Raw genomic sequence first — 27,864 nt, forward strand, 5'->3', positions numbered from 1 at the left:
TGTGTTAATGATGATGTCATAGGTGCCTCCATTATGAAGTCATAGTTCGACAAGTACAAAACTTCATCCAAACAAGATGATATTTCTTGAGCGTCATCGAGGGATAAATGGATGGAGAATTTTTTTGATGACGTCATCAGTCACGTGGTTCGGCCGCCATATTTGTTTTAACACAAAAGCCTTTTAAAACACTACAAACACGTTCTGGCGCGAGTCTGCAATCTCTGATTGCTCTTTCTAGTTTGTCAAATTGTTTTTGTTTAATTCGTCTTTTGCGTTTTTGCATTTTTGTTCCCTGCATATACCAACGTAACCAGCTGGAATATTGATATATTCAAGAAAAATTAAATGCAAAGTTTGGATTAGACCTCCTGTAGCTCCTAGTTGATTGAAATCCACACTGTTTAGAGCCTTTTTCGCCGAAGCCCTCGTGTTAAGGTAGGTATAGATATGCCCACACTCTTGGCAGAGCATCGGGGTGCCCACAAGTGGTGAACATTTCCCTGGCTGAGACTGAGAGTTACCCCTGGATAGGTCAATCCTTCATTTCAGGGTGATGAAGGCCAGGGCAGGAATTTTGAAGTTCGCCACAGGCTTCCAGCTCACAATGGCCTATTCTTGCAAAAGATGTGCGATGTTTTACATCCTCCAGCAAATGTTGGCAGATAGGACACGCTTTAATGGACGGCGTACTCACTGATGCAGCACCCTACCTGCAAAGCAATAGCACGATCGTTTATAGTCGGATCGGGATTGCAATATGCAGTCTAGACAGCTCAAGGGTGCTACCTCTAAAACTATCCCATCAACAACACCATCAGTAATATATTCATGGCTGTGACTGGATGTGAGATTGATACTGATGTAATAAAAAAAAGAACAACAAAACAAGCAGAAAATTCGATTCGAGTTTATGGTTTACTTTCATGCTTCAAACAAAAAAGAAACTTTCCCAACTACAGATTCGGTTTCTGATAATAAAAGAACACAAATGGAAACTGAAACCGCTATATTAACATAGAATGCACTCACCTATTCACAGCATACTTTGATTTTGAATAGTTTGTTACCAAAAAAAAAACATCTACATATTATGTACAAAAATGGCGGAATTTTAACACCCTCCCCCTCCCAAACTTCCCACTCCTCTCCCAAACTGCTCATACATTTGGCTTTCCGTCCCATGTTTCATCCCCTCCTACATAAAACCCTGACCTCCCCTTTTCCTCCTCCTTTTTCTTAAATCATTTCTTCGCAATCTACCATAATGTAGATGCCCTCGAACCTTTTCTCAAAGTGCATCAAAATGTGAAAGAAAAAAAAAATTGCAGTGCATTTTGCTGTCACAGTTCTGTCACGTGCCAGGTACTCACTTCACATCACCTGCTTGTCACATCGACTTGAAGGTGTATATTTGAACCCATCATCCCACCTACTGGCTCTTAAACTAATAAATGCGTTCACAAGTTGTAAAAGAACTGGGCTGACCTTGCTAAACATTTCCAATACTGTACGCTCACTTAAAGTCTGCTAACAGAGATCAAAGGTCCTTTCGCTTTGCTCCCTTGTCTGCAAATAAAACCATGCGGGGTGTATCTCTCTCATCTTGCCATGAAAACCACCATCTTCCTTTAACAAGATCACATGTCACACTCACAGAAATGCTGTTAGCTCATTGGACTATTGTAAATGTCACATTTATAGTATGAGATAAGTACAGCAATTACAATGGTGGACTTTGATGGAAACACTCGCACACTTGTCTTGTGGTTGTTACATGCACAGACCTCATGAAAAACACAAACGTGCTGTTTGAATAAGCAAAAAAAATACAATTACATCTTACTGTAATTCACCGTCTGTCCGTCTGTCTGTCTGTCTGTCCGTCTGTCCGTCTGTTCCCAGGTACCGCAAAAACGGCTGAACCGATCGCAACGATATTTTGGGTGGGTAATCCTGGGACCCCTTGGAGTAAAATAGGCTATATTGTTTTTCCAATTTATCAATTTGTTTTTCCAATTTTTCCAAACACGATGGAATAATATTTACTGATATGAACAGTGATGCGGCTTTTATTGAAATTCTACAAATACTGTTTAGATTTTGATGATTTGCGTATGATATGATTTAACGGATGTTTATATAAATCGTTTAAAATAAAAAAAAACCCTTCAATTTCTGATATTTTGCCTTTTCATTTGGGCCTCCCAATTGAAGCCCCGCCTCCCAATTGAAGCCCCGCCCATAGGGCGGGTACCGTTGCTGATATAGTTAATACATGAAATTTCCTCTAATGTAGCACATAGCCGACAATAATGGGTTACTCTTGGACTATATTTGCGAATATAGCTATCCTACGTGGGAGGAACGTTCGAAAGGTCGATGAACGAGATACTCACAATTGTCCAAGACCATATTTTGAATGCTCTTCCAACAAATTCATACATGATGTATACTCTACAGGATGCCCAATTGCACATTTGTTCACGTTAAAAATGACAGCCATGACAATTAAACGACGTAATAATTCTCAAATTCAACATCGATATTGAGCAGTCCGCTAGCTTTATCTGCAAATTCTAGTCTAATATGAAATGCATATTGTTGAAAGCTCCGGGGTTTTTTCAGGGCTGCCCTGCCTGTGGCTGCCACACACGTGGCTTCACGCCAGACGTTTTGGCCGAGAAGGTCGGTCTTGGAGCTTGGTAGAGAGATGGGCTCTGTCTGGCTGAGTGGTCAAGGCCCGCTATAAAAGGAGTTGGGCCGACCCTGCCAAGTTGCCGTTCGTCTGTGGTGGTCACCTTAACGGGGCTCACTATCGCCGTGACAGGGCCTTGTCGAGTTGTTATACAGGGAGCAGAGCGTCGTGACTGGTTTTGAAGGTGTTCAAAATTTGGCTGTTTTTGAATTAAGGTGGGAGATTGCACAGGCCCTGTAGATTGACGATCTTGTTGATTTTGTGGCAATATGATGATAGAAGATTCAGAATTGACATTCTGAGATGCTGGCACCCCACGAACTTCCATTTGCAACTGTGATGTGACACTGATGGGAGGTTTCTGATGGACATTGGAGAAGCTTCTACGTGGTTCGGCGACTGACTGAGTTGAGGCAGGCATCTGGGGAATGGCTTTCACCTTGGCCGTGTTTTTGGAAGAGTAAGTGAACATGGCTGAGTTGAGCTGATATGGTTGATGTTTCATTATGTCCATCTTCTCCATCTTGCACTTTGATCCACCTTTGCCTTTCCCTGGTGGTTTTGTGGCTATCCTGGTCGCACCTCCACCTTGCCTGCCCTTAGCTACAGCTGCAGGTGGGTAGAATGGTGATAAGATGGGATTATAACATATGGGTGGTGGAGCACGGATCTGCGATGAGTACTTCCAGGAAGCTGGCAATGAAGGTGTGGGAGAAGGCCCACGGCCATTGACCGTAGGGTCTTCAGGAATATTACCTACCACAAACCTTTCCATGCGATTTTGTCGCCTCGCAAAGAGCTCGGCACCTTTTCCTTTCATCTCTGCAATTCTGCATGAAAGCACAGACGGAGAAGGCGGTGGATCCATCTTCCTTGGAAATGATGGTCCTACTCGTGTAGTGGTGCCAAATGTATAGGTCTCAGCCAATGACTGAGCAAGTGGGCTTCCTATGGCTGGAGTACAATTATGAGCAGTTCCTGGACTAACTGATGTGGAATGAGAGTTGTATATCTTTGACGAATCCTGATTGGTCATTGCCACGGGCTTTGGGGCAACAGGTGGAGGAGATTTATTTGCTTTGTGTACCTGGCTGAAATTGGCTGCTTCAGCACCCAAACCCAAAGAGTCGTCTTCATGTTCAACATCCAGACCTTTTCCTTTATCATCGAGATTTTGGACAAGTGACAGGAGATCTGGATTGGGAGAGTTCTTTTGGACTTCCTTGAATGTAAACATCTTAGCTTTGTCTGGTTTTCTCTCGTTACGTTTTTTCACTTCTTGAAGAATACCCGTACGCGCTGCTGGGATGATGATTCGCTGTTCTCTGGATGAGATTTCAGGAGGTGGCTCTGGAGAGAAAGGTGTGACTGTACTGCCATCAGAGGTGGCATCTTTTTGAGGTGAAGGTGAGTCAGATGGATGTAATGACGTTGTCATTGCAGATTTATCATCTCCATCAGGAAAGACGTTTCTATTAAGGGAAGATGTCAAAATGCTTTTAGAAACTGATGGAGCAATGGGATGACACGGTGACCTTTGGGTTTGTTGAGGTTCGTTTATCCCACTAGCCACCTTCATTATTCTGGGTACATCTTTTGATTTGCTCAATGCTTCATGAATATGTGTTTGACGGGGCGTAGGAGGAGGATGCATCCTCGCAGCATTTGCCGGAGGCTGGAATTGAGGCTCAACATTGGTTTGTATTCGAGCAGCCGGTTTTTGGTAAATGCATTGCTTGGAGCTGGTTGTTTTAGCATTTTGGACCTTTGTGGATACAGTACCTAGAATACTATTATTGCAAACACCTGAATTTTCTTGCTCAGATGGGAAACCTTTTCCATGGCGCTGGGGTTGCATTGCCTGAAATTGCTTGGACCTTGGTGAAAGCGGGCTGAGTGGAGTTCCTGCTGCTTCTTGTGAAACTCCTGGAGTGAAAGGTCTGGCTGTCCTATTAAGCACCTGTAGAGCCGGTTTGCACTTGATGCCACCAATGGTGGAATTGCAACTAAGTGGGGCTTTCAGTGTCACATTACTCAATGTTCCAAGTCCATAGGTTTGAGAATTTGTAGACTGGTAATCGGAACATGGAAGAGTCATGGAAATGGAGTCTGGTCTTTTACCAACTGTCACCTGATGGTTTCCTTCTCCATCAGTTTCTTTACACTGAGAACGTTGGGATTTTTGAGGGTGGATTTGTTGTAGTTGCGGTGACTCCATCTCTGCAATCCTTGTTTGGGCTTGTTCTGCATTGTTCAACACTGCAGCACCATTCTCATCAATACCATAAAACACCCACTCATCACTTTGTGCTTCTGTTGTCCCATTACACATTTGAGTTTCCTCCAAGTTCTGCTGTACCATCATCGCAGTGGCCTGCAGATTTCCAAAGTCGCTTTCAAGTTTAGCTGCAGTTGGCAGCCGTGGCACAATATCCGGCACACTACCGATGGATTCGAATTTTGATTTGGCTACTCCACGGCGCTCCTTCACACCACGTTCCTCTTCTTCTTCCAGTTCAGACTCGCTTGTTGTGGGGAGAGATTCTTCATCCGTTCCTTCTGTTGCTACTGCAAACGCAACCTTCTCAATGTTTCCGAAGCTGGTGAGAGTAAACTTTTTAGCTCTCTGTCTCCGCTTCTTGAACATAAGCACACCACGTGAGTTAGGGTTCGGAGAGGCGGTGAGGAGCGATGCAATGGTCTTGCACTTGCTTTTGGCTTCCTTCACCTGCTTCTCTGAAGAGTTCTCACTTCGATTCAGCTCTGTGCACAACGTGGCAAAAAAAATCTGATTACAACAACATTCCCACAAATATAACCACCGATGGTACGTTGTTAATACTCTTTTCACGCATGGAAACAGTGTTTATGCAAAATGTGAAGTTTTAACATAAAACAGAGAAAATAGTTCATAGTTTCTAAACCGTGGTTGAAAAGTAACAACTTATTGGTCTAAAAAGCATCCCTTCAGACCTTTAATAAAAAATTTTATTTAAATTTTTTCCATAGCACAACACATTTATTTTTGGTGTAACCTTACTGGAAACTTATAACCTTGCCGAAAATGATGGTGGAAACATCTTAGGGGAATAGTGCCTTTTGGAACTGATTAATTGATTTGTGTATGATCATGAGGTTATACCGCAGCAAGAGAATGATAGAGAGTCATCAGAGAGTCAGACAAAAGCCCAGTGAGTTAGTCACAACATTTTTTCACAACTCTGGCAAAACGAGTGGCCATATAACCGAGGTGAAAACAGCACTACAATGCTGATTCATGCATGGAATTTGACCACACACAAGCAAGGGACTGCGCAACGCAAAACTTAAAAAGCCTGTGACAACACGCACCGTGAAAAATTAATAAACACCAAGTTGAACCTTATCATTAAACCTAGATAGGTGTAGCCCTGGGTATACCCATTCTGTCATACCCAGGGGTACACCTATCTTGGGTTAAAATAGATATTCATTGAATCTGTCGAGGTCATAATAATGTACATATACATCTTCCTTGTTTGTGCATACCTTTAAAAAAAAAAACCCAACAAACCTAAGATATTTTCACTCACATCAGGTGACTCGGGTTCCATTGCTCACACTGTGCTTGGAGCGCCAGTCCGGCCAGAATGGCTGTTGTCTGGACCGGAACGAGCTGAGATATAACGGTAGCAAGGGCACGTATCGCTGTCACTCCGACTGCGGGTTTACTATATACGGGTGTGACGTGAGACCATATTGTTCTGCAGTCGTGTATTTTTGGAGCACGCCAATACGATGAGGAAACGAGGGCCTGATGTCACATATCAATTTGATAGGACTCACTGTAAGACCACTTCATGGTTATAATCTCGACGGAAGAACCACTTACGTGTTTTACAGCTTCCATCTGCTCGACAACTTTGTCCCCCCTGAGCAAGGTGCATCAGGAATTATTGCAAGCAAATGATCTCAACTTTATTGACTGGTACAGGTATTCTAGAATGTCGTGTTGTAAAAGTTGTTTCTTGGAATGGGGAAGTTACTTTCATGAATCTTTTAGGGCAGAAAAAGAAAATATAGAACCCTTTTGCACTTTCTGAAATATAATTTGTCCTGAGATAGATGGAGGTGTCTGTTGTACATGGCAATGGAATGTATAATAGATCTAGAGGGGAATTATTAGCTGGATGAATAATACAGTCCTGAGTGTTAGTTCTGAGCTAGGTGAGGGATGAAAAATATTTTCTCTTCCTTAAAAAAATTTTAAAAAAGAAAACATAATTGTTGTTGACATGATTTACTTAAAGTGACATCATAGGACACAGATGTGATGCTGAATAATTACATGTTCATTTAATTGTGACCCAATCACGTAATGCTGTGTTTTGGCGAATACTTTCATATGGAGATCCAACATGGAAGCAGCGATCTCAATAGCAGGTATGTCCACCTCCATCAGCAATCCACATGGAGGTCCATGGACTGTGTTTGCAGTGTTCTGGGCAGTTTGAAACCGACTGCATAGATGGGTTGTACTGATGTATCGGTCTTGAGCGGGGATCATTATCCTGGGACGTCTGCTTCTTGGCATGTCTGTTGTTGATCCGGTGGCTTGATACCATCTTCGGAGGTCATAAACAGTTCATCTCCTCACGTTAAAGAGCCGTGGAACATGGCTAATGGAAGACGCTACTTGAAAGTCTCCAATATTTTGATTCCTCTCATTTTCTGATAAACTCGGCATTGTAATGGATTGTTACCTCTGCCACTGAAGGTGGATGGAGGTTATGTTTACACCCCTGTCTGTCTATTTGTTTGTCTGTCTGTCTATCTGTCTGTCTGTGAACAAGATATCTCAAAACGTTGTGGACAGATTTGGACGAAACGTAGTGGAGAGGTTGAGTAGGTGATAGAGATGAAATGATCAGATTTTGGTGAAGATTTGGATCCGGATTTGACCTATCAGTGGGATACAAAACATAAACTGTTCAGCCTGGCAGAGGTTTGTGTTCCACATGCTGGTGTATGTCGGGAAGGCTGTTTCAAATTTACTCAGAATGCCTATTGTCACCTGTAAAAACCTAAGGGTGCATGAGGTGCATGTGACGAACGATAATTATGTTAAATGGTAAATTTCATTCAGGTGTTCTACACATCCCTCGTGCCACATAAGGCTCTTTGAATGAATGCTGGAACAATCCTTCAACAATTACATTACAAAATTCTACATGTTCTGCTTTTATGCCAGAGTATAGATCTAGAGGGGGATTTATTATTAATCTATATACCGTACTTACTACTAATATATATATGTACACACACATATATATATATATATATATATATATATATATATATATATATATATATATCTATATATATATATATATATATATATATATATATATATATGTATGTATGTATATATATATATATTGTTGTGGAAATGAGAATTGTTTTTTTTCTGTTGTAAAAAAATATCACCCTCCTTCCTCCAGTTGTGTTTAAAGGTCAAAGGGCGTCCCTTAGTTAGGTCATATACAATCACGTTAGCCAATCATAGATTTCCTCCTTGTTGGTAGTTATTTCCTTATTCTGTGTATTAGGTTAAGGCTCTGTTTTCCACTAGTTAACACTGCATTGCACCGAATTCACAGAGAGTAGATTCCCCTTCATTCCCATTCCTAAAGCCTTTACTGCCAACTGCATTTGCCTCCATTGAGCACGCGGTCGGCTCAGAGAAGAAAGGCGTGTCTCTACCTCATCATAGAGGGGAGGAGTGAGCCGGCCCTTGCCGACCAACCAAGCACGAGGGGTTTGGCTTGAGAGGGCGGAGGAAGAGCGATCGGGGAGGTTCGAAAAGGTTCAAGGGTGGGGCTATATATAACCCGCGGGAGACGCCCCCACCAGAGATGAGTCCAGATGAGCTACGGAGATAAGATACGGCAGAGGAGGAGTCCGGAAAAAGCACGCGACGTCCCCACGGCGGCAAAAAAAGCAGGATATTGAGGGAAAGAGTTGCACAAAAGAGTCCACCGCAGCTTGTGAACAAACCGCAGCTTTGAACCAACGGCAGGTTTAGCCACCGCAGCTTGGAGCGTCGACGGCGGTGACGGCAGTTGCGGCCAAGAAGCCACGTCGCCGTGCGGAGACAATTGGGGAGAGTCGGCGGCTGCTCAACTCGAGCCGGGATCACACCCACCGGCCACCACCCGCATCCTTCCAGCTCTGTGGACCACTTGGACCTTCCCGTCCTTCCAGCCAATCGTTCCTGCCTTCATTTCCCCATTCGTGTGAGTTTGATTGTCGTCCGTTTTGTGTGTCTCGTCCTGGGTATAATTAAGACTGTAGGTAAGCTAGCGTTGCACTGTGTCTCCTTGATTCCTTCTGTCTTTATTTTATTATCTTTCCTTCTTCCTTGGTTATTTTGGTCCTGTAAATAGTAGGAATAAATATAGTAGCATTTTCAAACCTTTGCCTTCATCTACCTCTTCTTCACATCCATGTCGTCTTTGTGATTTCCCTTATTGGACACCTGTGGCACGATTTTGGCCAATGTTTAAGGAATCGGGTCTAGTCTTGGTAAACAGCTCACGCCGCAGTTCGCTTCGCTCGGCGCAACATCCATTACGCTGCGGCCATGAGCGGGGGGTGTTCCTTCGCGTACCGGAAAGCGCTGGTATTTAGGTCATAGGACTTGTGGGCCTAAAACCCTACCCAACGCTGACCGGGCATGGCGTCATACCCCCGGGACCACGTCGGTCAGTAACAGACGAGGGGCTTAATCCCCCCTCGATAACGGGAACCGAGGCCGACGTCGGGTCCCGTAACAATTGGTGTCTGGGCGTGAGATACGGACCTGAAGCGCTTTGCGCGCTCAAATTACGAGTGGGCCGAAATTTTGTTTTGTAAAATCCCAAATTGAGTCGTGCCATGGATAGTCAAGGCGATCGGATTCTGGTGGGGGTAGAGTTAGGGGGGGTAGAATCGACCCAGGACCCCGGGGAGGATTTGGGAGTAATGGCGGAGCGCAATACGCATTGGGTTGCGGAGGCTTCAGGCACACGAGATGGCGCTCCTCCTCGCACGAGGTTGCAGCAGCACCAAATTGCGCCGCGCACGTGACCGCAGCGGGCGCGCCCGCGGCGCCGATGAACTGGGTGCATTTTCTGGCACAAATGAGGGCCTCTATGGAAGAGTCAATGTATAATTGGAAGAGGGACGCCATGTCAGACGAATCCGGGTGTGATCTGGAAAAATTGAGGGAGGAATCCAGGTGTGAAGTGGAAAAACGGATAGCAGAGGCAAAAAGGGATAATAAAAAAATGATGGAGGACATGAGGCGCAAGTCGGGCGAGCAGGTCCCAAGGGTGCATGAGGAGGTAACGCGGGTCGAGGAGCGCAGATTGAGCGAGGTGGAGCAAAGGGTAGCCAAGTTGACCAGGGCTACAAGGGACAAGACGCGAGATGTGGAAAAGCCGACGACCGTCAAATTGGATAAAAAAATGTCGGGAGCACCGGGGAAGGTTGAATTGGAAGACGAAAATTTATGGGCGCCGACGGTCGAGGTAGAGCAAAGCACAGGTAAAATGACGGGTATAGAAATCGCGACCCGGGGTTTGGGGCAGCCGGCGACCGCTGAGATAGGAGGGAAAATTTTATTAAAACCAGCGGTCGTTGAGGTGAATAAAGAAAAAGTAGTGGTAATTGAAATTGGAGAGACCAGGGATTTAGAAGAGCAACAACTGGAGGAAGGAATGGAAATTGCTCAAAGTCCATGCTCACATCACGATGCTGTGCTCATTAATCCTTATAAAGATTTGCAGGTGTTGGTGCAGGGAGGAAGAAGAACCCCAAAGGTGAGACGGGCTGGGGTGTATGTGGTGCCGGGAGATTTTGTAAGAGGGGGTTTGGCGCGAAGAGAATTGTCGCGCGATAGGGGTCAATATGGCACCCGGGCGTTGGTGAAGGGTCCCGTGTGAGTGAAAATGGCGCGCGTGTGAGGAAAAAGTGTGCGTCGGCGAGTGGGTGTGTTTTAAAGTGTGGGAGTGAAACCGAGTGCGAGCGAGAATGCACGTCGGGGTGTACGGAGTGTGACACGAGGAGTGAGTTGGTGGTGGAGCGGGTGCGAGGATGCACGTATGGGATGAACGGCGAGGGTGTGCGAGAAAGCACACCTGAGTTGGTTGTGGCGCGAGTGCGAGGGAGCACATCGGAGCGCGGTAGTGGGTGGATGCAAGAGTGCACGCCCATGGTGAGTGTTACGGAGGACGTAACGAAGGAGAGGTGTGGACCGAGGTGTGCGAACGGTGGGTATGCGCAAGAAGGTGCGCGAGAGGTGTGGTGCGTAACAGGGAGTGCATTGGTGGAATGGACGGAGTGTGTGGAATGTACGGACGGCGTTGGAACGCCGGGCTTTGTGAGTGTGAAACGGGTCGCGTGGTGTGAGCATGCAAGTGAAGCATCGACGTTGACCGGGTTAGCAGTTAGGGCGACGGATAGCGGGCGCTTGGTGCGCGGAGCGCTTTGTTGGATGCGAAGCCTCGCGCGGGGCGCGCTTTGTTGGATGCGAAGCCTCGCGCGGATCGATGCTGCATCGCCCTGCTTCGGAGCGTCGCGCACGATTCGGGCCTGGCCCCGCCCCGCACGGTCGAGTCCGGGCCTTGTCGGGCGAGGCGACCGGTCCGGTTCAAGGGCGAGTATGAGGAAGCGGACCGGTGCCCCCTGGCGGGGGCGGGGTTCCGACCGGGCGAGATTGAGCCATCGGGCCCGGGGCCGCAAGGTGCCGCGCCGAGATGGTGCGTGGAATCTCGGCCCAACCAAACCACCTCCCTTGAACTGAAAGCCGGACGGATTAAACCTGCAGGCGACCAAACCACCCGCGTTCATTGCTCGGCTTTGCGAAGCCGAGCTTTGGAAATGAATTGGCGCACCGAGAGGCTCAAGTGAGTAGACATGTAATGATGATAGTGTTTTGGACCCGAAATTGAAAAGCAAAATTTGATGATTGGCAAGGATTGGCAGAGTGATGATTGGCAGATGATTGGTAGTGATTTGCAAATTTTTAATTGGCTGAAATTTGATGTGCCAAATTGGTAGTGAGAGATACCCGATGTGATGGGATGGCAACTCTGCCATCCCTAACAGCGGGGGCAAAGGAGCACTAGTTATGGGGTTTATGGCAGTGAAAACTAGCCCGGGAGGGTTAGGATATCGTGTGTAGGGATCTAGAGAAGATGACCATAGGTAACGGTAAAGTTAGGTAGTGACAATGATACCTGTAGTGGGGACGCAGGTAGATTAGTTTGGATTATAATGACGAGGGAGCGCAATAGTTTAAAGGGGCGACGGGGAAGCGCGAGTTTTAGCAGGGCAACGGGTAGGTCAGATGATGCCGTGTGTGTGTGTAAAAATGTATTCAGAAGTGTATTGAGCGTGGAAGTGTATGGAGCAGTGAGTAAGGAACGATTGAGATTGCACAGGTGTGCAACTGAACAGGTGTATGGAGCAGTGTATGAGTGAGTGATGGTGATGTGTGTTGTGTTGACAAAATGGTCCAGGGAGGAAGGAGGGTGCAGGTGGCACCAGGTGAGAGTGCACAGGTGTGCAACTGCAGGTGTATGGAGAATGGTTGTGTGGAATACATGGAGTGTGGAATATATGGAGTATGGAATAGATGGTATGGAGTGAGTATGGTGGAAACTGTGGAGTGGAGTGGATGGTGCGAAGGTGTGAATGGGGGAAGAGTGGACCCCCATCACGAATACCCGGGGAGGGTAGTTTAAGAGTTAGGTAGAGGGTACAGGTAAATTGTGGTTGGATATTGGCATCTGTGGTGCGTGGTGGAAGAATGATGGTTGAATGGGTGCATTAGTGTTGTGGAAATGGCTGGGCGTGTAGCCTGTTAGTATGTGTAGTTGATTGGGCACTCCACCACTGTGAGGATGTCGGCCAGGTGAGGCCGCAGGTGGGCTCTGGGAGCCGGTAGAGTTGTTGTGGATGGGGACGAGGATCCGGAGGACGGACCCGGGTAGCCCAGTGCCAGAGAGGGCACCGAGTGGGATAAGCGCCAAGGAGGGCCTTCCCCAGTTAGATAGGTTAGGGTGAGGAGCAGGTAAGCTCGGAGGCAACTACAGTGGTGGAGGTGTGCAGGTGGGTAGACCTGATGGGAGAGCTGCACGACCCAGCCCGGAAATTGTGCAAGGGCACAGGGAGTTCAACCGGGGGAGTGAGACCCCAAATTGAGAAGCACCACAGTTTGGTCCATGGGAATTTGGTTCTTAAAACCGCATCGAGTAAGATTGCCAATGGATTGGCAGGGAAGACCCCGGGTAAAGTAAAGTGTGTTAATGTCAGTTAGAGGATAGTTAGGATGGAAATCTCCTCGCACCATCTGCATCCACTCACCTGGGGTGACGCTACTCCACACCATGCCATGGATGTTTTTATTATTTTTATTGTGCAAATGTTTGAAATGTGAGAAGCATCATGACGTGGGTGTGACATTGTGCTTTGTGTTCCATCTCTCCCTCCTTATGAGGATTGATGATGAATTGGTGATGGCAAATTTTGAACTAGTGGGAGTAAAGGCGAATTTGGTGTAGGGGAAATATGGGGAAGACGTGACGATAGCGACGGATTTGTAAGGTGGAGTGTAATGTGTAGATTGTTGTAAATATGGGGTAAGAGCAAGGGTAGAGTAGGTGACAGGGGGGGGTGACGTACGGTAGGGACGAGCTTTTCTCCGCTCCGTCTCCAAACGCACCTCGCCTTGCATTGCCTTGTTTGAGGTGTACCCCTTGTGACCTTACCCCTCGCTCACCTGTCTTTTCCCCCCCTTGTCTCCCACACGAGGACTGTGCACCACTGAGCGCCGAGGGGAGCGTGCGGGAGTCCGCCATTGTGCGTCCGAACTCTCGCAACCACAGCTGTCTGCATCGATGCACCACCTTATGGACCACATGTCTGTGGCTGAGCACCACTGATGGACCCCATGGGTTGGGGCATGGCCCCTCTGCTGGAACCGGCCATGAAGGCCCGAGATCTCGCTGGCGGACCTTGGTCACAGGGCACCGATGCCACACAGGTGAACCACAATAGTCGGCCCTGTGGTCCATAAATAAATAAAAACTGACACGTTTTGTGCTTGCTTTTATTATTGCAAATAGGCAGCCAGCAAAGAAGTTGACAACATCTGGAAGAACCATGGCCAGCAGATGGAGCCGAAGAGGAAGACCAGCACCAGGGTTTGTTGGGTTCATTTTTATTATTGAACTGTGGTGACTGTGCACCGATTGGTGCTTGATGGTGTTGTGGTGCGGTTTTGGGTGCTTCATGGTGCGTCGATGCAGGGCAAGCTGTCTCCCCCCCCAAAAGAACAATCACAGGTCCTGGGTTGCGTTTTGTAAATAAAATAGCGTCGTTGTAAATAATGCGCCCCCACCGTAAGTGTTTTAGTTTGAAGACAATTCCGCAATTCGGTTAGCTGTGGGCGTGAGTCTGTTAGGTAGGGTGCAATGCAGCAGGGGGACATACTTATTTGTGTTTTAAAACTGTCACACTCAGGGTCAGGTTAAATGTAGAGGGAACTACACCTACGTGCCACACTAAAAGTAAAAGTAATAGGCCCGGGACGTGCCTAAGAGGAGGAGGGTGCAGTGTTGTGGAAATGAGAATTGTGTTTTTTTTTTGTTATAAAAAAATATCACCCTCCTTCCTCCAGTTGTGTATAAAGGTCAAAGGGCGTCCCTTAGTTAGGTCATATACAATCACGTTAGCCAATCATAGATTTCCTCCTTGTTGGTAGTTATTTCCTTATTCTGTGTATTAGGTTAAGGCTCTGTTTTCCACTAGTTAACACTGCATTGCACCGAATTCACATAGAGTAGATTCCCTTTCATTCCCATTCCTAAAGCCTTTACTGCCAACTGCATTTGCCTCCATTGAGCACGTGGTCGGCTCGGAGAAGAAAGGCGTGTCTCCACCTCGTCATAGAGGGGAGGAGTGAGCCGGCCCTTGCCGACCAACCAAGCACGAGGGGTTTGGCTTGAGAGGGCGGAGGAAGAGCGATCGGGGAGGTTCGAAAAGGTTCAAGGGTGGGGCTATATATAACCCGCGGGAGACGCCCCCACCAGAGATGAGTCCAGATGAGCTACGGAGATAAGATACGGCAGAGGAGGAGTCCGGAAAAAGCACGCAACGTCCCCACGGCGGCAAAAAAAGCAGGAGATTGAGGGAGAGAGTTGCACAAAAGAGTCCACCGCAGCTTGTGAACAAACCGCAGCTTTGAACCAACAGCAGGTTTAGCCACCGCAGCTTGGAGCGTCGACGGCGGTGACGGCAGTTGCGGCCAAGAAGCCACGTCGCTGTGCGGAGACAATTGGGGAGAGTCGGCGGCTGCTCAACTCGAGCCGGGATCACACCCACCACCCGCATCCTTCCAGCTCTGTGGACCACTTGGACCTTCCCCTCCTTCCAGCCAATCATTCCTGCCTTCATTTCCCCATGTGAGTTTCCCCTCCTTCGCATCCACTTCATGGGAGTTTGATTGTCGTACGTTTTGTGTGTCTCGTCCTGGGTATAATTAAGACTGTAGGTAAGCTAGCGGTGCACTGTGTCTCCTTGATTCCTTCTGTCTTTATTTTATTATCTTTCCTTCTTCCTTGGTTATTTTGGTCCTGTAAATAGTAGGAATAAATATAGTAGCATTTTCAAACCTTTGCCTTCGTCTTCCTCTTCTTCACATCCGTGTCGTCTTTGTGATTTCCCTCATTGGACACCTGTGGCACGATTTTGGCCAACGTTTAAGGAATCGGGTCTAGGCTTGGTAAACGGCTCACGCCGCAGTTCGCTTCGCTCGGCGCAACATCCATTACGCTGCGGCCGTGAGCGGGGGGTGTTCCTTCGCGTACCGGGAAGCGCTGGTATTTAGGTCATAGGACTTGTGGGCCTAAAACCCTACCCAGCACCGACCGGGCGTGGCGTCATACCCCCGGGACCACGTCGGTCAGTAACAGACGAGGGGCTTAATCCCCCCTCGATAACGGGAACCGAGGCCGACGTCGGGTTCCGTAACAATATATATGTATATATATGTATATATATATATATATATATATATATATATATATATATATATATATATATATATATATATATATATATATATATATATATATATATAGTATATATATATTGTTGCGGTTTTTAGAACCCTCCACTTGGTAAATTTTTGTAAATGTTCCCTTATAAATAATCCCCTGTAAATACCCCCATTTGTCTAATGTTAAAGATCGCACCCATTAGAGGGGGATTTATTATTGATCTATATACCGTACTTACTACTAATATATATATATATATATATATATATATATATGTATGTATGTATGTATGTATGTATGTATGTATGTATATATATATATATATATATATATATATATATATATATATATATATATATATATAGATATATATATTGTGAGAAACCCCCCGGTGAAACCACCTTTGTTCTCACCCAAATGAGTGCCCCGCCCACCACTGACGTAACCTCCTTGGAGCCTCACGCGATTGGGAGGCGAGTCGGGACGTGATTGGTGGAGGGTCAGAGAGCGCGGCCGCCATCTGATGATACGGACGCAGCTCGGAGGTTCGAGGCCTCGAGGCGAGGGAACTTTCGTTACGCCTCACGACAGCGAGTTGTGCTGATCGTTTATAGTTATGGATTGTACGAGTGAGTGATTCCGGAAGAGAACGAGTGATTCCCGGAGATCGTAGATTGGAACTGTGAGTCCTATATTGCCTGCTTCGTGTTGGAGCTCCTGGCCGACCGTTCCTGGCGGCCTTGTGTGGTATTCCATCCTGGTATCCTTCGAGTCCCGGAGCTCGTCGATTGGAGCCGCGAGGATCTTACCTGCGTCTTGTTGGAGCGTCTGTGGCCGACCGTTCCTGCAGGCTTGTGCAGCCTATTCCATTTGTTACCTTTCATGGTTTTTGTGATCGAGCCAATAAAGCATCGTGCCTTACCCCTAGAAGGCCGATTAAAACACAATTGTGTTGATTACGTCTCTTTTGTCCACTCCGTGGATTACTTGAAGCCCGGACATTCACGTCCGTATTCCGTGCTGGGAACATTTACCAGGCGGGATCGCGACAATATATATATATATATATACTCAGAGGCAAAAGTTATTGTGACATGGAATTTTTTCATTGGTAATCTTGTGAATGAATTTTTGGATTTGAACCAGAGAAAGAGTGTGTTAAAATGGTCGAAGAAACGCAACCAAGCAGTTGTTGTTCGAATTGCATGAAATTTGCAAGAAGCATGACATATTCGAGAAAAATGGCCAGCAATGTTCACTTTAAAAGGACAGACAACCAGACGCTTATCATTTCCACTCAATGCAGTCTTAAGAAGTGCAGAAGTCAGAAAAACACCTCTATTCATCGTTCTGGAACAAGTTCGACATGCCACGCCTCGGGGAAAATGACAGATGGAGAGCTATAGGTATGCTTCAGTCTGGTACCTCGCAGCGTGATGTTGCTCGTCGATTCAACGTCCATAGAAACACCATTTGGCACAGCTTCACCGAGCTGACGGTAGGACACGTGTCTACAGGTGCACAGGTGAACGTTACATCAGGCCATGTGTTCTGGAAGGGGATCGTTTTGGAGGTGGGGGCGTTATGATCTGGGGTGGGATAACAGCTGCAGCAAGAACGCCAATGATTATGATTGAGGGGAACTTGAATGCTGTGAGGTACCGAGACGAGATTTTGCAAATGGCCGCTTTACCGTTTTTGCAACAGAACGGCCCTAGAGTGACGTTTCAACACGATAATGCCAGACCACACGTTGCTCAAGTTGTACAGCAGTATCTTAATCAGAACAATGTTAATGTGTTACCCTGGCCTGCAAGATCCCCTGATTTGTCACCCATTGAACACGTCTGGGATGAAATGGAGCGACGTTTACGACGTCATCCGAATCCTCCAAAAACGCTGCAGGAACTCCACCAAATCCTTCCTCGGATATGGAATGATCTTCCCAAGGACTTTCAGCGACGTTTAGTGGCCTCAATGAGGCGAAGGTGCCAGGCCTGCATCAATGCACAAGGTGGACACACTCGCTACTGACTGTGTGAACTTGCTTGTGAACCCCCTCTTGTGTTGTGGCTCATTTGCATATGCCAGGTGCACTGTTCTTATGGACTGTTGATCGTTACCATACCTTGAAACATTTGTCTTTCCATGTAATAACATTTCATTCGTGGCAGTAAAAGTTTAACACTGATTCTGTTTGTTGTTTGTGTGTCACAATAACTTTTGCCTTTGAGTATATATATATACAGACTTGGCATTTAATATGGAATATTTTTTTTGTGGGGGTGAACTTACTTTTCAAGATGTCTTAGAACCAAAAGTTCATTGGAATTATGTTGAAATTATTCTAGATTTTGTTAATGTGACCTTTAAAAGAAACAAAAACCACATTTGACATTTCGAAACAAATAAATTGATCCTTGAAAGTGATGTAAACTGATATCGAACTCAATTCATTGACAGTACTGTGTTAAACTTCTGTACGTTTTCCAGAAATATCTCTTTATTTTGCACATTAGCCAAAAAATTTTTTAACAAAAACAAAAGTTAAATTACGACTGGGATTACGGACAGTAAAATTACAGTTCAGTACTTCGTGTAACCCCCACGAGCATTCAGGGGAGCACGTACACGTTGAGGCATGCTGTTCACGAGATTTGCCAAGGTTTGGACAGGAATCGCTTGCCATGCAGTGACAATAGCCTGCTGCAATTCACGCACAGAGGTCGGCTGCTGGTCCAAGTGGTCAATTTGACGCGTTAATTCTGCCCACAAGTTCTCTATCGGATTCATATCCGGGGACATGGCAGGCCACTCCATATGCTCTACACCATGGTCAGCAAGAAAGTGTTGGATCATGCGAGCACGATGAGGCTGTGTATTGTCATCTTGGAAGACAAAGTTTCCACAAAAGGATGCACGAGCAAATGGAAGCAATGTTTCTCCCAGAATGGCCCTGTACTTGAACTGGTTCAGGTTTCCATTCAGAACAACCAGGTCAGTTTTGCCCCCTGCATGAAAAGCAGCCCAAACGGTCACCCCACCACCTCCAGCTTGGACTCTTGGCACTATACAATCTTTGTTGTAGGCTTCATGCACTTGTCTGTGCACTCGGACGCGGCCATCTTGACGATAGACCAGAAATCTAGACTCGTCACTGAAGATCACGTGATTCCAGTGTCCTGGCTGCCATTGACGGTGCTCTCTGGCCCACTGCAATCGGCGCTGGCGGTGTTGTCTGGACAGGCGTGGCTTTATCAGGGGACGCCTGGCACGATAGCCTACTTGAACCAGTCGTTGGTTGACTAGCCTTCTGGATACAGGCACATTTGTCAGTTGCTGCCACTCAGCCCTAAGCCGATTAGCTGACTTGGTACGGCCATTGCGGGCTAACCGGTACAGCTGGCGATCATCCCTCCTTGTGGTTCTGTGGGGACGTCCTGGCCTCAGTATTGGAGTCGGGACACCCCTCTGACCATTTCGTTTCAGGATCTTTGACACCTGACCTTGAGTGATGCCATACTGCCGAGCAATAGCACGCTGTTTCATGCCATAATTTCGTAAAGCCACTACTCCATGACAAACAACATTGTCGAGTTGACGGACCATCTCCAGAGGAAGCGGCAATAACTTTTCGAGACGTGCAGCAGTTGTTTTCCACTAATACAGAACGCAACAACCCTTGTATACCCGACTGTGAAGCCAATCATCAAATGCACCTGTCCGTACATTTTGCCACGCCACCTGTGATATTATCCTTTTGTTGAATTCTTGCTGCGACAGACAATCAATGACATGGTTCTTTTAACAAATAAATCACCAAAGTGTAAAATAAACTCACCAGATTGATATACTGAGTTAAGAAAGCAAACCCAAGTCAAGAAAAAAAATATATTCCATATTAAATGCCAAGTCTGTATATATATATATATTGTTGTGGTTTTTAGAACCCTCCACTTGGTAAATTTTTGTAAATGTTCCCTTATAAATAATCCCCTGTAAATACCCCCATTTGTCTAACGTTAAAGATCGCACCCATAGCTAGTCCACGAGCAACACGTAGCACACCTTAGGATCTCTATAAATATCTCATTAGTGTGTGTGTAATTAAGGCTGTGTTCCCAATAGTTTGAATCTATGTTGCATCAATCAAATAAGAATAGGCCCCAATCTCTTCAATGGCAGTAAGTGTGCTTTTCTATGACCCGTGCAAACGCCATCACGCGCTCGGTCCTCTGGAGGAAAAATGGGGAGGAGTAAGTTGGGCGCCAATAACAAGTCGTGGCCCTGTCAACGTCTCGTCGAGGGGCGGAACCGGTAAGCTCTTGGAACCAACAAGGGCCGAGGCAAGCTCACCATTGGGCGTGTCCTGGGAGCCGGCGGCTTGATCTAACAACGCCCAATAAAAGCGGCCGAGAGGGACTGCTTCACGAGATGAGCACGACGGCGACACCAGAGGTTCGAGCAAGAGGAGAGAAGCGCGGTGTTGACCTATTACATAAGCAGGAGGCCAGTTTCCCCGAGAAATATATTGGCATTGTCCGACCGCGTGCAAACCATACGCGCAGCTGCCGCCGGGGTTTTGCTCAAGCCCGGAGCGTGGACCGGAGCATGGACCGGAGCGCGACCTGGAGCGGACCTCGACGCCTGTGCCATCTGCTTGGACCTTCTCCTCCTTTCCTGCCATTCCATCCCTTTGAGTGTAAGTGTGTTCGTTCTGTCTGGGGCGTTTGCTAAGTAAGACTGTAGAAGGCTGCCCTGTGTCCTGCTTCTTCTTCTTCTGTATATTCTTTGCCTTTCGTTTCCTCTTCATTTTGTGTACATAATTAATAAAGCTGTGTTCTTCCTTCACTCTTTTTGATTCAATCTCACCCGATCGCTTTTGTCCTGTCTCCAATTGAGTACCTGTGGCACGATTTGGCCAACCGCTTTTAATCGGGTTTAGTCCTTTTGTTAACGGCTCGGGTCGCGGATTGCTAAACCGCTCGGCAATTACCATCACATCCGCGGTTCGAGCAGGGACTCGTCTCCCTGCTTTGCGGAGAGATTGGTGAAGGTATTTGGGAACCTGTTGACCAATCACCCTGGCCAATCTCACCCCGCAAAGGAGCGGGATAGTTCCAGGACCGGAGACGGCCAGCTTAACAAGACAAGGGGATTAACCCCCCCTTGCTAACGGGAGTGCCGTACTCCGAGATCCGTAACAATTGTTGTCAGGAGTGAGATTTGGACCCGAACCAAATTTTTAACATCTAAAAAAAAAATTTTGTCAAAATTTGAGGGGTCAAATTTTTTATTAAGATCCGAAATTTGAATTGTGCCATGGATGATCAAGGCGATCGGGTGCCGGTAGTGGAGAATGAGGGGGTAGAGTCAACCCAGGACCCCAGGGAACAATTGGGAGCAATGGAGGAGGAGAGCAATGAGGATGCGGTAGAGGGGGTTGCAGGCGCACAAGATGGCGGTGCCTCGCACATGGCGACGAGGGCCGCGCCCGCTGCGCAAATGGGGTCGGGCGACATGCAAGCCCTCATGGAGCAATTTATGATGCAAATACAGGCGTCCATCAAACTGGAGGGGGACAGAGCCACGCGGGAGAGGAATGAATTGGGCAGCCAAATTGGGGGATTGAAAATTGAGGTGGATACTCAGGGGGAGTGATTAGAAAGCCAAATTGGGGGGCTAGAAGGCAAATTGGGAGGATTAGGGGGCCAATTGGAGTACGTAAGTAGCCAAATGAACGAGGGGTTAACGAGGGTGAAAAGCAAGATGGACACTCGGGAAAATCAAGTGAAAAGAATGAAGGACCGGTTGGCGGGGTTTGAGGACAGAGTGGGTGGCCAGATAAAAGCGTTGGGGAGAGACATAGACCGCAGATCGGGCGGAAAGGTTGCGGGGTTACGTGACGAGGTAGCGCGGCTTGAGGAGCGTGGGGTGAGCGAGGCAGAGCAGAGCGCGGTTAAAATGACCGGGATAGAAATCGCGACCTGGGGTATGGGGAAGCCGGCGACCGCTGAGGTAGAAAAGAAAATTTTATTAGAGCCAGCGGTCGTCGAGGAAAAAGAAATTAAAGAATTAATGATAGTGGAAATTGGAATTCAAGAGACGCCGGCCTTTGAAGAGCACTCGCGGGGTGAAGGAATGGAAATTGTGCAAAGTCCATGTTCGCATCATGATGTCATGCTGCATAACCCGAATAAAGATTTGCAGGTGGTGTTGGAGCGAGGAGGATGAAGAATCCCGAAGGTGAGTCGGGCTGTGTACGGTACTAAGAGATTTTTCGGCAAAGTGTTTGCCGCGAAAATAATTTTCGCGTGCTTGGGATCGAGACGGCACCCGGGCGTTGGTGGAGGGTCCCTTGTGAGTGGTGTGAGAGAAAATGGCGTGCGTGTGAGGAAAAGGTGTGTGAAGGTGAACGGCGCGCGTGTGCGAATGGCGTCGAGGCGCGAGTGTGTTACCGAGTGCGAGAGCGAACGCACGTCGGAGTGTATGAGTGATGAATGCGATACAGAGTGTGGAAGTAGGAGTGAGTGTGACCAGGAGAGTGAGATGGATGGAGAGAGTGTGCGAGAATGCACACCTGAGGTGGTTGTGGCTCGTGTGCGGGAGGGCACATCGGAGCGCGTGAGTGGGTATGTGCAAGAGTGCACACCCACGAGTGTTACAGAGGACATAACAGAGGTGAGGTGTGTAACAGAGGAGTGTGTAATGGAGTGTGCGAACAGCGAGTGGTGTGCAATTGAGTGTGTGAGTAGGATGAGTGCACAGGAAGGTGCGCGAGAGGAGTGGTGCATAACAGAGTGCGTAAGAAAGGGGTATGCATGAGCGAGTACTGTGACAAAGTGTGTGGGATGTACGAGCGGCGTTGGAACGCCAGGTTTGGAGAGATTAAAAGGGGTCACGTATGCGTGTGAGCATGTGAGGGGAGCATCGACGTTAACCGGGACAGCGTTCAGACCGACGTTTAGCCGACGCGAGCTCCCGGTCCGTGCCGAGCGGTGTGTGCTGCGGGAGCCGGCGGGGATCGGTGTCACGTCGCTCCTCTTTGGAGCGCCGTGCACGATTCGGGCCGGGCCCCGCCCTGCACGGTCGAGTCCGCGCTTTGCCAGGCAAAGCGATCGGCCCGGTTTGAGAGGTAGGAGGGGTCGGAGCGGCGCCCCCTTGTGGTGGCGGCGCTCCACCCGGGCAAGGCTGGGCCATCTCTCATGGCAGCGCAAGGCCTTGTGTAGGGATGGTGCTTGGAGCCTTGGCCCGACGAAACCTCCTCCCCTGAATCGAGTGCCGGACGGACCCAACCGCAGGAGACCAAACCACCCGTATTCATTGCTCGGCTTTGTGAAGTTGAGCTTTAATGATGTAACGATGCACCGAGGCTCGTAGTTTAATGGACTGATGGTAGTAGTGATAGTGATGGCGAATGGTAGCTTTACCATTCACCTCACACACCCGGGCACATGAGCAATAGTTTATGGGGTTATGGCGGTGAAAACCTAGCCTGGGAGGGTTAGGATAAAATGATTGAATTTAGAAAGATGACCATAGGTGACAAGATTTAAGTAGTAACATGGTACAGGTAGGAGGGGACGTAGAGTAGGGTAGTTGGATTATAACGACGTGGGAGCACTTAGTATAAGGGAAGACGGGGAGCGCGAGTTTCAGAAGGGAGTAGTTAGATCAGATGATGCTGTGTGTGTGTGTGTAGAAAGAGTATTGAGCAGATTATTGTGAGTGTGGGTGAATGGCATTGTAGTGAATGAAGAAGCCTGGGAGGAAAGGAGGGTGGAAGTGCCACCAGGTGTGTGTGAGCACCAGGTGAGTGTGCAAGTGCAGGTGAAGCACAGGTGTACGGAGAATGGTTGGATGAAATGAATGGTCTGGAGTGAATGGAGCATGGAATGGATGGTGTGGAGTGAGTAGTGTGGAATATGTGGAGTGGAATGGTTGGTGCGAAAGGAGTGGATGGGGAAGGATGAACCCCTTCACGAGTACCCGGGTCAGGTAGTTTAAAATTAGGTAGAGGGAGTAGGTAAATTGTGATTGGATATTGGCATCTGTGGTGCGAGAGTAGCAGAGTACTGCTTGTTGGGTGCATTAGTGGAGTAAATTGGTTGGGCGTGTGGCCTGTTGGTTAAATGGTTAAATGAGCACTCCGCCACTGTTAGTCTGTCGGCCAGGTGAGGCCGCAGGTAGGCTCTGGGAGCCAGGTAGAGTTCATTGGGGCCCGAGGATCCAGGGAAGGACCCGGGTAGCTCAGTGCCAGAGAGGGCCTTCCCCAGGTAGGTAGGTTAGGGTGAGGAGCAGGTAAGCTTGAGTGGCAGTGTGCAGTGGCGGAGGTGCACAGGTAGGTAGACCTGTTAGGAGTGCCACACGACCCAGCCTTGAAATTGTGCGAAGGCACAGGGTGAAGAATCGGGGGAGTGAGACCCCAAATTGGAGAGCACCACAGTATGTTCAATGGGAGTTTGGTTCGTAGAACCACATAGTGTAAAATGGCCAATGGTTTGGCAGGGAAAGTACCCGGGTAATGTAAAGTGTATTAAAGTCATTTAGAAAGTAGTTAGGATTTAAAATCCCTTCGCACCATATGCATCCACTCACTGAGGTGATAAGACTCCACACCATGTGATTTTTTGCAATGTTTGGATGTAAGACGCATCATGACGTGGGGGTGACATTGTGCTTGTTTTTATTCCATCTCTTCCTCCTTAGGAGGGATTGATGATGAATTGATTGGTGGCAAATTTGGTTTAGAGGGATTGGTAACCAATTTGGATTAGGGGAGATATGGGGAAGACGAGACAGTAGCGACGGATTTGTAAATGTGTAGATTTTGTAAATACGGGGTAAGGGCAAGGGTAGGATAGGCGACAGGGGGGGGGCATACGCTAGGGATGAGCTTTCTCCACTCGCTCTCCAGTGCCCTTCCTGTCTGCATTACCTTGTATGATGTGTACCTTTGCGACCTTGCCCCGATGCTTGCTTTGTCTTTCCTTCCCCACTCACGCCTTGTTTATTTTGGGCCCAGGGGGAGTGCGCAGGTAGCCGCAGTTGTGTGCCCGAACCGTCGCTGCCTGCCTGCCTGGGCCAGTACACCACATATGGACCGCACGTCTTGCGGCCTAGCACTGCCATATGGACCACGGTTCTGTGGCGAAGCACCACACACATGGACCCCACGGGTTGGGGCCTGACCCCTCTGCTGGAACCGGCCATTGTGGCCAGAGTAAATCTTTGCTTGCGGACCACGGTGAGGTGGCACTTAAGCCATGTAGGCGGACCACCTTTAGTTGGCCCCTGCTGGCCATAATTAAGAACAGCGGACGCGCTTTGTGCTTGTGTTTATTACCATCAAATAGGCCGCAGGCACAGAACATCAAGAGCAAGACATCAAGAAACATCGGCCCAGCAGAGCAGGAGCAGAGCAGAAAAGAGTCATCAGTTTGTTATTATTGCAATGTATGACTGAGCACTGGATGGTGCTTTTTGTGTTTTTGGTGCTTTATGGTGCTTTTGGTGCTGATTGGTGGTTTATGGTGCTTTTGGTGCTTTCGTGCTCGGGGGTGCACTGCAATATCAATTGAGCATCCCCGGGCATGTGGGTATGGTGTATCGGTGCAGTCCAGTGCATGCTCTTCCTCTTCTCAAAAGTTCTGCTTTTGTGTCCCAAAATGACAGGTCCTGGGTTCGCATTGTAAATACCAAATAGTCTTTGTAAATAACATGCTCCCCACCGTATATGTTTAGTTTGAAAATTAATTCCGCAATTCGGTTAGTCTGTGGGTGTGAATCTGTTAGGTAGGATGCAACGTAGCAGGCGGGACATACTTAACTGTTTTAAAAATGTCGCACTCAGGGTGAAGTTAATAGTAGAGGGTTACCACACCTGAGTGTCACACTAAAGTAAAGTTTTCGGGCCGGGACGTCCCGTGAGGAAATGAGGGTGCAGTGTTGCGGTTTTTAGAACCCTCCACTTGGTAAATTTTTGTAAATGTTCCCTTATAAATAATCCCCTGTAAATACCCCTATTTGTCTACTGTTAAAGATCGCACCCATAGCTAGTCCACGAGCAACACGTAGCACACCTTAGGATCTCTATAGATATCTCATTAGTATGTGTGTAATCAAGGCTGTGTTCCCAATAGTTTGAATCTACGTTGCATCAATCAAATAAGAATAGGCCCCAATCTCTTCAATGGCAGTAAGAGTGCTTTTCTATGACCCGTGCGGCGTGCAAACGCTATCACGCGCTCGGTCCTCTGGAGGAAAAAGGGGGAGGAGTAAGTTGGGTGCCAAGAACAAGGCGTGGCCCTGTCAACGTCTCGTCGAGGGGCGGGATCGGTAAGCTCTTGGAGCCAAACAGGGCCGAGGCAAGCTCACCATTGGGCGTGTCCTGGGAGCCAGCGGCTTGATCTAACAACGCCCAATAAAAGCGGCCGAGAGGGACTGCTTCACGAGATGAGCACGACGGCGACACCAGAGGTTCGAGCAAGAGGAGAGAAGCGCGGTGTTGACCTATTACATAACCAGGAGGCCAGTTTCCCAGAGAAATATATTGGCATTGTCCGACCGCGTGCAAACCATACGCGCAGCTGCCGCCGGGTTTTTGCTCAAGCCCGGAGCGTGGACCGGAGCACGACATGGAGTGGACCTCGACGCCTGTGCCATCTGCTTGGACCTTCTCCTCCTTTCCTGCCATTCCTGCCTTTCCTGCCATTCCATCCCTTTGAGTGTAAGTGTGTTCGTTCTGTCTGGGGTGTTTGCTAAGTAAGACTGTAGAAGGCTGCCCTGTGTCCTGCTTCTTCTTCTTCTGTATATTCTTTGCCTTTCGTTTCCTCTTCATTTAGTGTACATAATTAATAAACCTGTGTTCTTCCTTCACTCTTTTTGATTCAATCTCACCCAATCGCTTTTGTCCTGTCTCCAATTGAGTACCTGTGGCACGATTTGGCCAACCGCTTTTAATCGGGTTTAGTCCTTTTGTTAACGGCTCGGATCGCGGATTGCTAAACCGCTCGGCAATTACCATCACATCCGCGGTTCGAGCAGGGAATCGTCTCCCTGCTTTGCGGAGAGATTGGTGAAAGTATTTGGGAACCCGTTGACCAATCACCCTGGCCAATCTCACCCCGCAAAGGAGCGGGATAGTTCCAGGACCGGAGACGGCCAGCTTAACAAGACAAGGGGATTAACCCCCCCTTGCTAACGGGAGTGCCGTACTCCGAGATCCGTAACAATATATATATATATGTATATATATATATAATATAATATATATATATATATATATATATATATATATATATATATATATATATATATATTATATTATATACATATATTTGTGCAGCGTCTGTCCTGTGTTGTGTTGTCACTGAACTACTTTCTCAAACTTTTGTGAAATCGTACCAAACTTCTGGAATGCACATATCTCTCCCGTCGGTATGTCCTAAGGGTATTTAAAAAATAAATTTTCCAAAATTTTTTTTTTTTGGGGGGAATTTTTTGGGGGGAAAATGTTTTTTTCAACTTCAATTGTTTATAAAATGTGATATCACGTATATTACAAATACATTTGTGCAAAATAATTGTTTGAATTATGATTGGTTTAAACCATGACAAAACGGCAACTCGGGTACAGTCATTTATCTATATATCTACACATCTGGGCAGTGTCTGTGTTGTCACTTAACGACTCCCTCAAACTTTTGTTTCCGTGGTTGTGAAGTGTTTTTAATAACGTTGTGGTGGTTTTGAATCACGGGGTGGTAGGTATTTTGAATTATGTGGTGGTGAGGTGTTTTTAAATGACTTGGTGGTGAGGTGTTTTTAAATCACATGGTGGTGAGGTGTTTTTAAATTACATGGTGGTGAGGTGTTTTGAATTCAATGGTGGTGAGGTATTTATAATTATGTGGTGGTGAGGTGTTTTTAATTATGTGGTGGTGAGGTGTTTTTAAATGACGTGGTGGTGAGGTGTTTTTAAATGAAGTGGTGGTGAGGTGTTTTTAATTTCGTGGCTGAGGTGTTTTGAATTACTTGGTGGTGAGGTGTAATCGTCCCAAACTTCCAGTCTGCACCTAC

General features: G+C 47.3%; 1 protein-coding gene across 1 annotated transcript in view; it reads right to left on the reverse strand.

Annotated features, from left to right (window-relative positions):
• Positions 1-894: 894 nt before the first annotated feature.
• LOC137424630 (synaptopodin-like) overlaps positions 895-27,864 on the reverse strand; it is a 69,413-nt gene continuing 42,443 nt past the window's right edge. Inside the window, exon 2 of the mRNA XM_068112287.2 lies at positions 895-5,461. Within this exon, the coding sequence (XP_067968388.2) occupies positions 2,625-5,461 (2,837 nt within the window). The 3' untranslated portion in view covers positions 895-2,624. The remainder of the gene's footprint in view (positions 5,462-27,864) is intronic.

The sequence above is a fragment of the Myxine glutinosa genome, chromosome 4 (genome assembly GCF_964187855.1).
Source record: "Myxine glutinosa chromosome 4, kmMyxGlut1.1, whole genome shotgun sequence".
Taxonomy (NCBI): domain Eukaryota; kingdom Metazoa; phylum Chordata; class Myxini; order Myxiniformes; family Myxinidae; genus Myxine; species Myxine glutinosa.